Source organism: Miscanthus floridulus, chromosome 7 (genome assembly GCF_019320115.1).
Source record: "Miscanthus floridulus cultivar M001 chromosome 7, ASM1932011v1, whole genome shotgun sequence".
NCBI lineage: Eukaryota > Viridiplantae > Streptophyta > Magnoliopsida > Poales > Poaceae > Miscanthus > Miscanthus floridulus.
In genome coordinates, this window is record NC_089586.1 from 49,476,942 (window position 1) to 49,492,077 (window position 15,136).

Consider the following 15,136-nt stretch of genomic DNA (forward strand, 5'->3'; position numbering starts at 1 on the left):
AAGTGAAGTCATGCATCGTATTGCATCATTTGTATTGCACTTGGAAGTATATTTATATTTATATGAAGCAATTGATGCATCTATTATTATGCTATTTAAATTTTATGCTTAACCAAACTATGATTTAAATAACTCTGTTAAGGTTGTTTGCTTGCTGAGGTTCTCCATAAACCTCATATGCTTGTTCCCCCATCTCAGGTACATGAGCTTCAAGGATGCTTGGTGGGATGGGAGTAGCAACACGAGTGCACACTTGCTGGCATATAATTCAAACAAACGCATTTGTTATAACAAATTAGTTTATTATCAGAGTTTTTTTGTGCATTATAATAAACACCTTAGGTTTGCTAGCTGTCTTTGAAGATGCCTTTGTTTATATCATCATAGAAGACTTAATTTAATGTTCAACTTAGATGACGTTTGTTGCTTCCACATTCTATGATGATGTTTTCTTGTTAGATTGTAGTGTGGTAGTACTCTAGAAGGTTGTTGTTGTTCTTTTTCTTCTAGGGTGTTATAGGTTCGGGCCCAGACCGAGGTGGATTTGATGGGATAGTACCTCTAGGGTCAGCGTGAAGGAGGCCTGCTAGAACCATGCTAGGGACTCGCTTTCTTCCGACAAAGTCTCCTCGAAGAGATGGAGTTCGTTGTTGTGGTCGGTGAGCCTGCTCGGGGGCGACGGAGCTGCCGATGGAGATGATCATACATTGCCTTCGGGAGCGATGTATTCAGCTCCGATAGCGAGGACGATGGCTTAGCCAACGAAGGGTGGCGATCATACATGATGCTACCCCCTACCTTGCGTGCTAGCTATCACAGGTTTGTAACCACGAGAAGCATCGAGTTGTTCAACATGGGTAGATTTGTGGCATCTAGTGCCTTAAGCACTTAGAACACTCAGAGACATGGGAGATTTAACCTAGTTTGTGGTTCTGAGCGCTACATCCAACAACAGGTGATCTTTGTGTTAGGAATGCTCAATCAAGAGTTCTTACAGTGGAGGAATCGAGAGAGAGGTGTAGGGGAAGCGCTATGCTATTCTAGGAAGAGTTTGGTTTCAGTCGACCATCTTGTTGCTTGTTCTTCTGATCTCTACTAGTTTGGTCTCTTGATCAGTTGTTCGATCATCCGATCGTCGATCCAGGAGCCCATGCCCTCCCTTATATACCAAGAGGGCGATGGGCTTACAAAATGGAGGTTTCATCCTAGGGTTTCTCGCCCTAGGCTTTGGTCTCATTCTTTGTCTTGGCACCACTAGGTCCTTATGTGTCTTATAACTAGGGGCTGACAAAACTGCAACCAGTCCCTAGCTGACACCTCTGCTATGGCCTGGTGCTGACCATCAGGTGTTGTCTATCATAGTGGTGCCTTCCTAGGTGAGCCTTCTCCAAGCTTCCTTCGCACGCTAGGCTCCTCCCCTTGCCAAGAAGGGCTGTTAGGCAAGCTTGGAGCCCCCACTTCAGGGGCTTTAGGTAGACCTTGTCCTGACGCATCACACCTTGGATGTGACCCTACCAAGGGAGTGGCCAAACAGCACCTCACGGTGGTGTGGTGCTTTTGTACCTATCAGGCTCTAGGTGTTAGACAGATTCTAGAGATGTCTTTTGGCCTAGCTTGGGGAGAGTGTTCACCCTGAGCTAAAGTTGGCATGACTACGTGGCCAGCAACTCGGCTAGGGCTCCCCTTGGGCCAGGAATCTCCACGTCTTAGCCGAGCCCCAAGCGAAGTCGACCAGAGCATAGGCTTTGCCTTTCTTGGCTCATCCCTTTGATATTGGGGACTCTTCACGGGAGGACCATGTGCTGGTTGCCGAGTCATCTCTTGTTTGCTAGAGGGTGCGCACGAGCACACTCGATGGGTATAGCCCCCGACCCCTGATTCATTCAGAGAATCAGTCGGGGGGTTAGTCAGATTGTCACATCCTTAACTAGGGACTTAACATGCCCATATGTTAGACTCTTGACAGATAGTTGATGATTTCACAAGATTCATATGGGTTTTCTTTCTCATAGACAAGAATGAAGTCTTCAATATGTTCAAGTCTTTTATCAAGAGAAGTGAGAATGAATTTGAATTAAGATCAAGAAAGTTAGTGACAATAGAAGTAAGTTTAGAAATACAAGGGTTGATGAGCTATGTGATGACAGGTATCAAACATGAGTTTTCGGCCAAGTACACTCTAGAATCAAATGGCCTTGTTGAGAGGAAGAATACACTCATTGATATGGCTAGGTCTATGCTTAGTGAGTATAATATGATTGATGCATTTTGGGTGGAGGCAATTAAAACCGCATGTCATGTTACAACCGTTTATATTGTCGCTGTCTCTTGGAGAAGACCCCTATGAGTTGCTTGTTGGAAGAAAGACCAATATTGCTTACTTTAGATTGTTTGGTTGCAAATGCTATATTCTCAAGAAGGGCACTCTTGGTTGAGCAAGTTTGAGAAGAAAGTTGATGAAGGATTCTTACTTGGGTACTCCACTTGAAGAAAAACTTATAGAATATATAAAAAAGGCTCATCATATAGTGGAGGAAGTTCAGGATGTTGAGTTTGATGAAACAAATGGTTCTCAAGTTGAAAATGAGAATATGGATGATGTGTGAGAGGTGCCAAGCTAGATGAAGCAATGAAAAACATGGCAATTGGTGATGTAAGACCTAAAGGGGTGGTAGAGAAGATGATGATTCAACTAGAGCTATTCCTAACTATTGTGCAAAAAAAAGATGAACCTAACATAGGTGACTCTCATGATGAAAGTCCAAGTCCAATAGGTGCAACATCAACAAGTGGCTAGTTCAACTCAAGTGGTTCAACCATGTCATCAACTGAGCTGAAGTGATCAAGTGCAAGTTGTTTAACCACTTGTGCATCAAGCTACTGTGAGGGGTCATTCATTGGATCAAATCACTACCCTAGTTCTTCACATCACTGTCAGTTCAAAAACCCCTTCACTGCCGGATTTTGAACCGACAGTGGCATACCGGCAGTGATGGGGGTTCACAACACTGCCGGTTCCTACAAACCGCTAGTGATGCCTCGGGCTATCAGTGCTAGTATCTCACCCGACAGTGATAGGCTTTAAAAAACAAAAAAAGGAATACAACAAGCATGCTTCTTGCTTGCCGGAGCATACTCGCTACCGCCTCCACCACCGCCACCGCCATGGTCGCTGGCTACCGCCGCCGCCCATCAAGCAGTTCATCCAAAAACAATTCATACATCACAGACAAAGGAGGGATTCGACACATGAAAAATCAACTCACGCACAAATCGATTCGTACATCACAAAGGAGAAGGGTTCAATGCATCACAATCAACTCAACCACAAATTGATTCATGCAACATAGAGAGAGGGGAGGGGAGGCCAAGAGGGGGAGAGAGTGGAGATGCCGCCGAGTAGGATGAGCTTGGTCTCACGCCGAAGGCTGCTCCCCTCGCCGCTCCAACGCTAGATATGAGAAGATAGTGTGAGAGAGAGCACTGGGAAAGGGAGATTGCCGGGGAAAGAAAGAGTGAGAAAAGAGAGAGCACCATGATCCAGAGGTAGACGAAGCCGCCGGTGCTGACAGCTTGCCTACGCAACTCCTACTTGCCGGCGTCAGAGTGGATCCGCGCCAAGCCGCGCGGCCATGCTCCCACCGCGGTGGATCTGCGCTCCCGGACTACGGCAGAGGAGATCTCGACGGCTGACTAGGCGGTGGTCGGTGCCACACACATGAGGGCGCGGGCGCGGGTGTACGAGCGCCGCTGCGCTCGTCGAGGAGGTGCGGGCGTGGGCGCACGGTAAGGTGGTGCGGCCAAAAGCGGTGGCGCTGCTAGAATGGTGGCACGGGCGCACGGCGAGGTGAAGTGAGGTGAGGTGAGGTGCAAGACGAGTGGGCTACGCATCCGCGGAGCATGCCGGCGGCCTCGTCCGTGAGGACGAGATTTAGGGAGGAGGTGGTCTGACGAGTTGGGGAGGAGCAGAGGAAATATCTCATAGATAGGAGCGAGGAGTTAACCAGGATAGATAAAAATTTCAGGTCCGGATCTATAGATCATTGTTGGGTTTGGTAATACAACCGACACTGTAGACATCACTGTCGGATTTTTATACCAACCGGCAGTGATAATATCCATCAATGTCGGTTTGTTAGAAAATCCGACAGTAACAGGCTTCTTCCTTAAGAACCGACAGTGATGTAACTATCAGTGTCGGTTTTGAAATTCCAGCAATGATGGGGCCGGCAGTGATTGTTTATTTTGTACTCCCTCTGTTTGAAATTATAAGTCGCTTTAACTTTTTTGGTACATACATTTTGCTATGCATCTAGATATAATAATATGTCTAAATACATAGCAAAATAGATGAACAAAAAAAAGTCAAAACGACTTATAATTTGGAACGGAGCGAGCAGTAGTGAATCGTCGTTGACTTGATCAGAAGCAGTGTGCAAACAAGATCAAGGCTTGCATCCTAGTACTTATCTCTGCTAGTTGATGTATATAATAATCAACATAAAACCCAACTCCTTCTGTGACAATATATAGCTACTTATTTGGAACTACAAACAGGAGTATAAACGTACACGGCACTTCAGCCTCGTGCCATGCATGCATGCAAATGCAAAAGCATGAGAACAAGAGAAGCTAGAAGAGAACTTCTTATTGACGTACACAGGTTGAAGAAGATCGGAAGGGATCCACATTATTCAGCAGTAGAAATGAAGACAACAACCATCTCTAACATACTAATTAACTACCCACAGCTAATACAGATCGAAATAACCCTGATCTGTAACTGTAAACTGGAGCCTACAGCTTGTACAGCCACGCAGATTGCACCGACGATAACACTGCTCCTGCTAATTGTTAAGCTGCCTCTGGGAGCCATAGGCATGCAGTTTTACATCTGTGCAGGTAGCCAAATCCTACGTCATCGTCACAATAATGTTTGCTGAATTTCCTGCACAAGCTCCTCCGCGCTAAGCTCGCACTCGATCCCAATCTGTCCACAAAAAAATTAGAAAGGCAGGCAAGCATTGTCAGACAATTTTTTCAATTAATTTCTAAAGAGTAGATGGATGAATAGCAAGGTTCATATCTACGAGAGTCGAGAGTACATACATCCATGTATTCATGAAACTATATGCATGACAGCAACTACTTCCCAGCTAGCTGTACCATGACAGTAACATGCTGCCATGCATAGTTTGCACCATCAGGCATCTAACCTCTAGCTAGTTGTGTAACTGTTTGAGGATAAGAACCATGGCTCTGCTGGTTTATCTCTCTCACGCATGCACACTGTTGCTAGCTCAGGGGCACAGTACATTTCCACTACCCAACCGGCCTGTTCACTATTTGTGCATATTGCACACCACTCACAGACTCCCAGACGACTCACAGTACTGTATGTACTCGAACTCTACAGTAGATATCTCCATGTAGAAGCTAGCTAGCCTACATACACGCACTAGCTAGCGCTTCATGAAGAAACCAGTCGATTCGATCCGATCCATTTGAAAAATTGTTTGGGAGAGGAGCCCTGATGAGCTAAAGATGGCATATCCCATGCATATACATGCAGGCAAGGCTTGAAACAATAATGGTTGGATCAATGTTGCTTAATTTTTTCATGGTTATTTCCCCGGGGAGTTTGAATAGTAGGCTAGCTAGCTACATATAGAGCTCACATGAAATGAGGACATCCTAATACTACATACTGCTGCTCCCAATTGAATGCCAGCTCTCAAGCCTGGTCCATCCTTAATTCAGAAATGTGAGTGCCTTAAAAATGCACACATTAGCCCTTGTTTAGTTCCCACCCAAAACTTTACATCCTGTCACATCGAATGTTTGGACACATGTATGGAGTATTAAATATAGAATATAAAATAACTAATTGCACATATTGGGTCTAAGAAGTGTGAGTGCCTTAAAAATGCACACATTAGCCCTTGTTTAGTTCCCACCCAAAACTTTACATCCTGTCACATCGAATGTTTGGACACATGTATGGAGTATTAAATATAGAATATAAAATAACTAATTGCACATATTGGGTCTAATTTACGAGACTAATCTTTTAAGCCTAATTAGTCCATGATTTTGACAATAAAGTGCTACAGTAACATGCGTGCTAATGACGGATTAGTTAGTCTTAATAAATTCGTCTCGCGGTTTACTGACGAATTATGTAATTTGTTTTTTTATTAGTATCCAAACACTCCTTACCTCTATGTAACACCTGATGTGACACCCTAAAACTTTATATTACTCTGGAACTAAGCCCTTGTTTAGTTCGCGGAAAGTTTTCCCAAAAAGTGCTACAGTACCCATCACATCGAATCTTGCGATATGTGCATAGAGCATTAAATGTAGACGAAAAAAACTAATTGCACAGTTTGGTTGGAAATTGCGAGACGAACGTTTTGAGCCTAATTAGTCCATGATTGAACACCAATTGCCAAATAAAAACGAAAGTGCTACAGTAGCTAAATTTTCAACTTTCCACCAACTAAACACGGGCTAAACAAGGCCTTAGTCTGATTGCTTCTTGTGACCATCATTCTGTCCGTCTTTTAATACGTTGTATTAATATCGACATGATGATTCTGTATGTTGAATTTAGCAATTTATTTGTTGTTATTAGATCTTATTCGGTGTATATATATATATATATATATATATATATATATATATATATATATATATATAGGGAGAGACTATTCAGCAGCCGGCTACAAAATAAGTTATTCTGTAGCCACCTCTATTTACCATAATTTTATATACTAATTTACCATAATGTCAATACATATTTACGATAGTTGGGTTACTATAACACATGAGAATATTTACCATAACGTTATAGTAAACCACTTAGTAAGGAGTTACTGTAAATCTCGTAAATTAACATAGTAATTATCGTAACTCAAAGTGGCTACAGAATAAGTTATTCTATGGCCAGCTACAAAATAGTAGTTCTATATATATATATATATATATATATATATACACTTAGTAATATTGAACCGCGTTCAGTATCGGTCAGTACTACACCCAGTACCTCAAAATACTGAAACGCGACTACTGAACAGTACTAAATTTTGTTCAGTATAACAGCTTGGTGTAGAATATTCTACACCTAGGGTGTAGAACAACATGTGTGTGTGTATATATATATATATATAAAGCCAAAACTGACTAGAAAAAAATACTGAGTAGTACTGAACCGTGTTCAGTATCACTCAGTACTACACCCAGCACTACGAAATACTGAACAATATACTGAAACGCGACTACTGAACGATATTGAACTATGTTCTGTATAGCAGTTTGGTGTAGAATATATATATATAAAGAAGGGTACCTTGATGGTGAAGGAGTGCACCATGGTGTCGTCCACTGTGCTGACGCTGACGTGAAGGATCTCCAGCGAGAGACTCTCGAGTGCGGCGATGATCTTGAGCGCCTGCCCCGGCGCGCGGTGAGACACCGTCTTCAGCACCAGGTTGGGCCCCGCAAACTCCACCTTCACGTCGGGGAGGGTGAGGCCGGCCGCCGCTGGCCTGCAGCCTGCCTGCGCGGCGAGCTCGGTCACGAGGCTGTCTAGGGTCGGCAGGTACGTCGTCGTCTGCGTCGAGTAGTGCTGCTGCTGCTGATCGTGCGAGTAGGACGATGACGACGACGTTGGCGTTATCGCCGGGGACGCGGCCATGTAGGCTGCAGCGGCCGGGTATGGGAGCCTGCAGCTTCCAGTTCCAGCCGCGCCGGATGCAGCTGCAGGCTTGTACGGGCTGCCCGGGGTCGGTGTCCGGGGGCTTATGGGCACCGCGACACGCGGGCTGAGCGGCGGCGTGGACTTGACGACGGCGAGAGGCCGCGGGCTGGCTGCCGACACGCTACCAGCAGGCCGCGGGCTTAGCACCTGCTCCGCGTACGCCTTGCGGTGCTTCTTGGTCTCCAGCGAACGCAGCACCTGCTGAAGCTCCTTGATGTAGTCCACCACCCCGCCTATGATGGACGCTTGGTCTCCCTGCATGCAGTTCATTGATTGATGATGATCAACTGAGTAACATACTAACATGAGCATGCAGTTAACAGATAATTTATATCTCTCTCCATTTGGTCTCTCTAGCTATTTTGTCTCCCCTCTGATTGTTGTAAACAATTCCATGATGGTTCGTTCTTTGCTAGATTCTCTGAAGCGGTGCATGTTTACTGGAGTACCCAAATATAATATACTCCTATATATATGCATTGTAGCTTGTTAACCTAGCTGTTTTTAGTTTTTTTTACTGAACACAGCATCATGCATATCAATTATCACACACACCAGATTTGCAACCTATCACACTTCACAAGAAAACTACAAAAAGACAGAAAGCCTGTTCGGCTGATAAGAAAACCAGCTGGAATTCACTGTTCATGGCTGGTTTTTACTGTTTATGCTCTCATAAATTCTTTCAGATTCATCCAGATTCCTCCCAACGAACAGGACTAGAGTAGCATACATGCTACAGAGAAGAGAGGCAGGTCATCAAGTGCAGCCATCATCTATATGGACGATCGTACATCGTCCTTGCATGGACACATGCTGACATGCGCACTTCGTTCAGCGTGCATATATGGACACACACTACAGTGTCACACGCTGGCTTCTCATACAAAAAATAAAAAACAAACATGACGCGGTATTTTTCAGTTGGATTACTGCTGTTTTGTTCAAACCATGGAAGAAAAGCTTATTAGATTAAAAATCAAAGATAATGCGGTATCTTTGAGTTGGATTACTCCTGTTTTGTTCAAATCAAGCAAGGAAAAAAAGCTTATTAGATTGAAAAAAAATGCAATGAAATTTCAAGTGTAGGAAGTCAAGTGTAGAGATTTGCATGCGTAGAGATTTGCTGAAGTAGTACTTTTAGCAAGTCAAGTGTAGGAAGCATGACAAAAAGGAAGTAGTAGCGAATGCTATATATTAAGACCATGTAGTAGACTAGTAGTAGACTTTTATAGCTTAACTATAAGCAGTCTTACCCTCTTGACGTAGAAGCAGGGCATGAGCGAGCGGAGCACGGCGAGGTGCTCGTTCATCTGCTTCCTCCGGTTGCGCTCCACTGTGATGTGTGACATCTTCGCCTCCCCCTCGTCAGCGGCTGCATCATCTGTCACCGCTGAACCCTTGCGCTTCTTCTGCACGGGAGCGCTGCCGCCACTGCCTTTCTCCTCGTCGCCCGTGCGCTTCCGGCTGTTCCCAGACGGCCTAGCCCCCACGGCGCCAGCAGTGGAGCTCTGGCTATATGCTAGCATAGCCGCAGAAGAACCACCTCCACCACCATCACCGGCGCCGCTCGTGCGCTCCTCCCACGTAGTCCCGATGATGCTGAAGAGGTCCTCAGCGCCCGACAGGCGGTGCCGGAGCTCGCAGTGGTCGTCGACCACCAGCTCGTACAGGCCGTCCCCCATTGATGGCCCGGCAGCAGGGAGGAAAGTGCAGTGCACGGCAAAGTAATATAAGAAGGCGGCGATAGCTACCTATGCACGTACTTGTCTCGATCGTGTTCTAAATATAGCCTCTGAATCTGATCATAGAAGAAGTGGTAGGAGAGGAAGTATGCAAAAAGTGAGAGGAACCTTTTGCTTGCTACTTTTATGCACGCACAGGCTCAAAAAAGTGAGAGGAGGAGAGAGAGACAAGAGTAGCACCGTTGTTGCTGATCCTTTGTATAGTCATGTGAGAGCACCAAGAGTCATAAATATAGGGGAAGAGACGGCTCTAGATGGGGGAGCCACTACCGGAAACCTCAAATTTGCTGACTGTTTTTATGTTTGCCGAGTGTATTCATTCGGGCACTCGGCAAACAAATTCTTTACCGGGTGCTATACTAAAAACACTCGGCAAAAAAAAAAACACTTGACAAAGAGAGGAGTTTGCCAAGTGTCAAACAAAAAACACTCGGCAAATAGGGAGTTTACCGAGTGTCACAGAAAAACACTCGGCAAAAAGGCAAGTTTGCCGAGTGTCCACACACAACACTCGGCAAAGCAAAAAAATATAGAAAAAAACGTCTGCCCCTAAAATCCCGCCCCTCCCCTCCACAGCCCCACTCCTCCCACACCCGCGCCCCGGACTCCCCTCCCCAACACCCTGCACCCGCCCCCGCCTCCTCCCTCCCCTTCTTCTTCACCGCCGGCGCCGGCCCCTCCCCTCCCTCCCCTTCTTCTTCCGGCGGCCGCGGATCCGGCCCCTCCCCTCCCTCCCCTTCTTCTTCCGCCACGGATCTGGCCCCTCCCCTCCCTCCCCTTCTTCTTCCCCGCCGGCGGCCGGCCCCTCCCCTCCCTCCCCTTCTTCTTCCCCGCCTGCAGCCGGCCCCTCCCCTCCCTCCCCTTCTTCTTCCGGCGGCCACAGATCCGGCCCCTCCCCTCCCTCCCCATCTCCTTCCCTAGATCCAACCCCTCCCCTCCCTCCCCTTCTTCTTCCGGCAGCCACGGATCCGGCCCCTCCCCTCCCTCCCCAACGGCGAGATCCAGGGAGGGGGCCCGGCGGCGGCGCACCCTAGGCCACCGAGGGGACGACGGCGCGGGCCAGGGGCGAGCTGCAGCCCCCTGGCCGAGAGAGGCGACGCGGTGGCAGGGGGCGTGGTGGCGGAGGCGGATGTGGCGTGGTGCGGGTGGCTGCGGCAGGCGTGGATGGTGGCGGCGGCGGCAGTGCTGGTCAGGCGTGGATGGTGTCGACGTGCCTTTTTTATTTTTATTTTTTGAAAAAAAAACTTTGCCGAGTGTTTTTTGGGTACTCGGCAACGTTTTTGCCAAGTGCGCGACAAAAAACACTCAGCAAACAAGCGTTTGCCGACAAAGGGTTTGCCGAGTGTTTTTGGGGCTTCGCCGAGTGCCCCTGGCACTCGGCAAAGCTCTTGTATCCGGTAGTGAGCCTGTTCCACAGATACGACGGCCACAACCCTAACTCTGGGACCTTCGTGCTTCTCATGGGCCCTAGAGATGTCTCAAGGGTTTAATATGGTGCTGGACATGAAGGGATGTGGGATCAGTGTGTGAAAACTTAACTTAAAATAAACGCTAGAACCATCTTAGTTTTGTGGGTTTTTAGCTAGGGTAAATCCATGCATCTTACAACTGATTGTTCATTATGGATGTGATTCTTTTTATGTTGTAGCTGCTTAAAAGCATCATCTCTCAAGCCACAACAACAAAGTCTTCAAATAATAATTGAAGTTAGATTCTACCTAACATGATTAAAAAAGCTTAAACACAACACAACAACTAATGAGCACTACGTGAAAACATGCATAAGTGACTAGCTAGTAAGTATGACATGTCACTAGCAACAAATTAATGGCCATTACAAAGACAACTTGATACTTATTTCGGGTTGAAACCAGGCTAGGAGATACAATCACTAATGATAGCTAAGGTAACTAGTGAAAGGAATTGATATCCCAGTCACTGTTAAATGCACTAACCGTTAATAATAACTAGACCTATCACTTATGACTTGCTCATGTAAGTGATAGGTCTTCCTAACAAGCTCTAATTAAGGTGATGGGTCTTCAAATGATGTCACTTTTTATGAGATCATAAGTGACGATTTAGTGCTCATAACCGATGGTTTTAGTGCTAACCCAATATTAGCACACCTTATCTATTTGCCTCATCATTGCGAAATTGGCTAATAGGAGTAAGTCCTAGAACCTTATCCACACTTCAACTATCTCTACGCCCTAGTGCTGACAATATTGCCTCCACAAGACTCCCTTCCACCTTGATGATGCCCTCCTCTTCCACTTGCCATATTTTCTTCAATGATAGGTGCATGCTCGCTCCTCCACAATCACTAATGACAAAGTAACTAGTGGCAAGTGTCAGCATCACTTGTCATTTTAAATTTAATAAGACTAGTCACCTATGGCTCCCTAAAAAATGACATTCTTCTAGGAAACTCTTAATGACCGATCAAAATGTAGCTTATCACTTCTTTTCAGATCATAAGTGACAATTTTAGTCCTAGCTCATCATTTTGACTCTATCCTATACACGGGAACCTTCCACTCACCTAGTCATGCATTTCAAAACCGGCTGTCCTAGCACATTATCAACTCAACCATATCACCACCATTCCATATACTACCTCCTTTCTTGTTGATGTTATCACCATCGCACCACCTTCCACATCAACAATAACCTAGCTCATCCTCCTCCATTTCTTTGATGATGTACATGTGCTTTCAACACTATCCTCCTTCTCCCCGATGAACTCCACCTTTGTGGCATAGTCCACTCCTATCTTTGCCCCATCGACGTCGTCCTCCTCCTTGGCGACCTTATCTTCCCAGATCATGCAATCCTCCTCCTTGCCACTGAAATGATCCCATGCTTGACACCATGCCAAACTCCTCCTAGACAACCTCATTACTAGCCATGAGTGCAACCACACCTACTCCCACCCTTCCTCCTATGCTTGTGTGCCCTATGCCCCTATATGAATATATAGATGAGTGCTTGATGGATGTGTTGATGAAAATTAGTGTTATAATTTAGTCATTAGTTAGGAAATTATATATAAACTTTAGTTTGATATTTATATTTAGTTACAAATTGTAATTAGAAAATTTTCCTAGAAATTTAGCAAGAAAATTAGTTAGAGATATGGTGCAATCTATATCTTTGACTTTCTTGGTAATTTTGTAGTGGCCTCGCTCTCCTTTAGAATCAACTACCAACAATTTCAACCAAAGGTGAAATGAAAGAGTTTTTTGTGCATGGTTCTCCTCATGGTTTTTGTGCACCTAGTGTGTAGGTGTTCAACATGATCATGTGACTACAAGCATTGACCCTTGAATTATGTGGTAGTTAGTAGCCTTTGGCATAAAACACAATGGATAAAATAAACTCTATGAAGCAGTTACATCTCTTTTGACATTGTAGATAAACTAATTTAGAATTTGATAATGAATCATCTTTAAGTATAATAGTGAAAGATCTAGTCATGGAACGTCATCTAAAGAGCTTGAGAAGTATGGGTTTATTGTGCCTGACCCATTCCTATTTTCGAATAAAAGCGCTTTAATAGGGTGCAATGCTAAACCATCACTCGGGATGAACATCAGTGATGTGTTATAACAATACTTCAACACCTTAATAATGGGTCATAGTCAGGGGTGGTGCCTCATGGAGGCGATACTAGGCTTCTGCCCCGCCTGCCTCCTCCTCCAACCCCTTAATCTGAAAGGAGGTTTTAATACCTATGCCCATCCATCAAATCTCCAAGATCTCCTCTCACATCAATCTTCTCTTGAGAAGCTAGAATGATAACTCTCTACATTGCATGCAACTTTATCATTGTTTGCACCTTGGATTGCATGCTCCACTTTTTCTACATTTGCCCCTTGATTTTACGTCACGCTCCGCTGCTAGTTATAGTTGTCACCCATCACTAAATTTAGTTACTATATATATTAGTGACATATGTCACTTTTGAATTTTCATCAATAATATGTTCGCAGGTGAAGGGCGCTACGACCGTTATATTAGTATTGACGTTCTCTACCTATCATATTGACCCTCTTTTTTACGTTGTGAAGTGCAGCTATGTTAGACAAAAGACGTGAGTGCAAATGAAACCACCAAGTCATAACGAAAATATTTTTCGCTCCTTGTAGTAACATAAAAATCTAGTTCCATGATGTGGTGTACCCCTCCGTCGTCCCAAAAATGTATCCTTTTTGCTATTAATCTAGACATATGTTTGTCCAGATTCGTAACAAAAATGACACTTTTTTTTGAACGGAGGGAATATGTGTTATGTTAATTATTAGACCAATGCTAAAGGGTGGCTTTGCCACATGTATATGCTAGCTAGTACATGATTGTGTATGTGAGATCATCACTTGTAATTTTAGATTTGTGTGCAGTTGTTTTCCTTGTAAATGCATGAGTCTCCTTAAAACGATCGATCAGAGAGGAGATGGCCAGATTTTAGTATGTATTTATTGTACAAATATGTATATGTGTACATGTGTAGCACACGCACGTTGGTAGTAGTAGTATGGAGTACTTGGCAGATCCGTGGTCCGACCATGCGGCACTAGCAATGCATCAAATCAATCACTCAAGTACCAGAGCTACATGCATCTACACAGAATCTCCATTAATCCACCAAGAGCGAGCACACCCTCTTTTCATTGCCGGCCACCACGTACGCACGACATGAACAATCACATGTACCATCGAGTCGTTGGGCCGCCATGCATGCATAATAATGCAAGACAGGCTCTGAGCGTAGTCAGGGGGGGGGGGGGGGGGGGGGGGGGGGGGGGTGTAGTCCGGTGTGTGGTGTGGTGTGGTGGGGGTGCTCGAGCCCCCCTACCGATACTGGAGCCCTGGAGCCCCTCTGAATTTTTAGGCAAAGTTCTATCGTGTAGGTGGAGCTGAGACTGGAGTGAGCGTAGTCCGGTGTGTGGTGTGGTGTGGTGGGGTGGGGGGCTCGAGTCTCCCTACCGATACCGGAGCCCTGGAGCCCCTCTGAATTTTTAGGCAAAGTTCTATTGTGTAGGTGGAGCTGAGACTTAATATCGAGCAGCAGTCGAAGGTACGTTGCTGTCACACTTTTGTTCAGTAGCCCCCCCTCCCACCCAAAAATTTTTGCTGGATCTGCCGCTGACCGTACCTGTAAATTGATTGTGGCGGTGGTCCCCGGCCGTATGAATGGGACATCACACGGCTGGCGGCGCGGCTGCCGTCCGGCCGGAGCATCCCAGCGACGCGGCTGGCAGAGACAGGCCGGCAGCGGCATTCAATGCGTGCACCGGCCGGCGACATCGATCCCGAAGTCGGAGCAGCTGACCAGCTAGCGTAACTATCGTCTATCGAGCTGGCCGGTCCTCATGACCTCATGGGATCGTCGGAGCAGAAACGTAACACTGCTGCGTGCTGTATCCACATGTACTACGTCCATGGACAGGATGCATCGGTCTCAGGCCCTTAGCTCCGCGAGAATCAACCTTGTGAATGCGCGAGACGTACTACATCCATCTAGTCTCGTTACCTGTGGATTATATCTCGTTACCTGTGAAGATTCTCTAGTCTCGTTGCCCGTGAAGATCCTTTCTCATGTTTATCTGTTAGATTGCTTGCA

The 15,136-nt window shown here is 45.7% G+C and overlaps 1 protein-coding gene across 1 annotated transcript; it reads right to left on the bottom strand.

Annotated features, from left to right (window-relative positions):
* Positions 1-4,875: 4,875 nt before the first annotated feature.
* On the bottom strand, positions 4,876-9,608 carry LOC136463200 (transcription factor SPEECHLESS-like). Its single transcript, XM_066462214.1, has 3 exons — positions 9,022-9,608; positions 7,355-8,020; positions 4,876-4,990 (listed from the first exon to the last, which is right to left on the bottom strand). The coding sequence occupies exons 1-3, from the start codon at positions 9,448-9,450 to the stop codon at positions 4,925-4,927; spliced, it is 1,161 nt and encodes a 386-aa protein (XP_066318311.1). The 5' UTR covers positions 9,451-9,608; the 3' UTR covers positions 4,876-4,924.
* Between the last annotated feature and the right edge of the window lie 5,528 nt (positions 9,609-15,136).

Excerpts from the sequence above, each read along its gene's own strand:
- LOC136463200 (XM_066462214.1), bottom strand. The coding sequence starts at position 9,450 with ATGGGGGACGGCCTGTACGAGCTGGTGGTCGACGACCACTGCGAGCTC. Across the intron at positions 8,021-9,021 it reads CCTGCTTCTACGTCAAGAGG|GGAGACCAAGCGTCCATCAT; the intron begins GTAAGACTGCTT and ends AACTGCATGCAG. Across the intron at positions 4,991-7,354 it reads TGCACTCCTTCACCATCAAG|ATTGGGATCGAGTGCGAGCT; the intron begins GTACCCTTCTTT and ends TTTTGTGGACAG.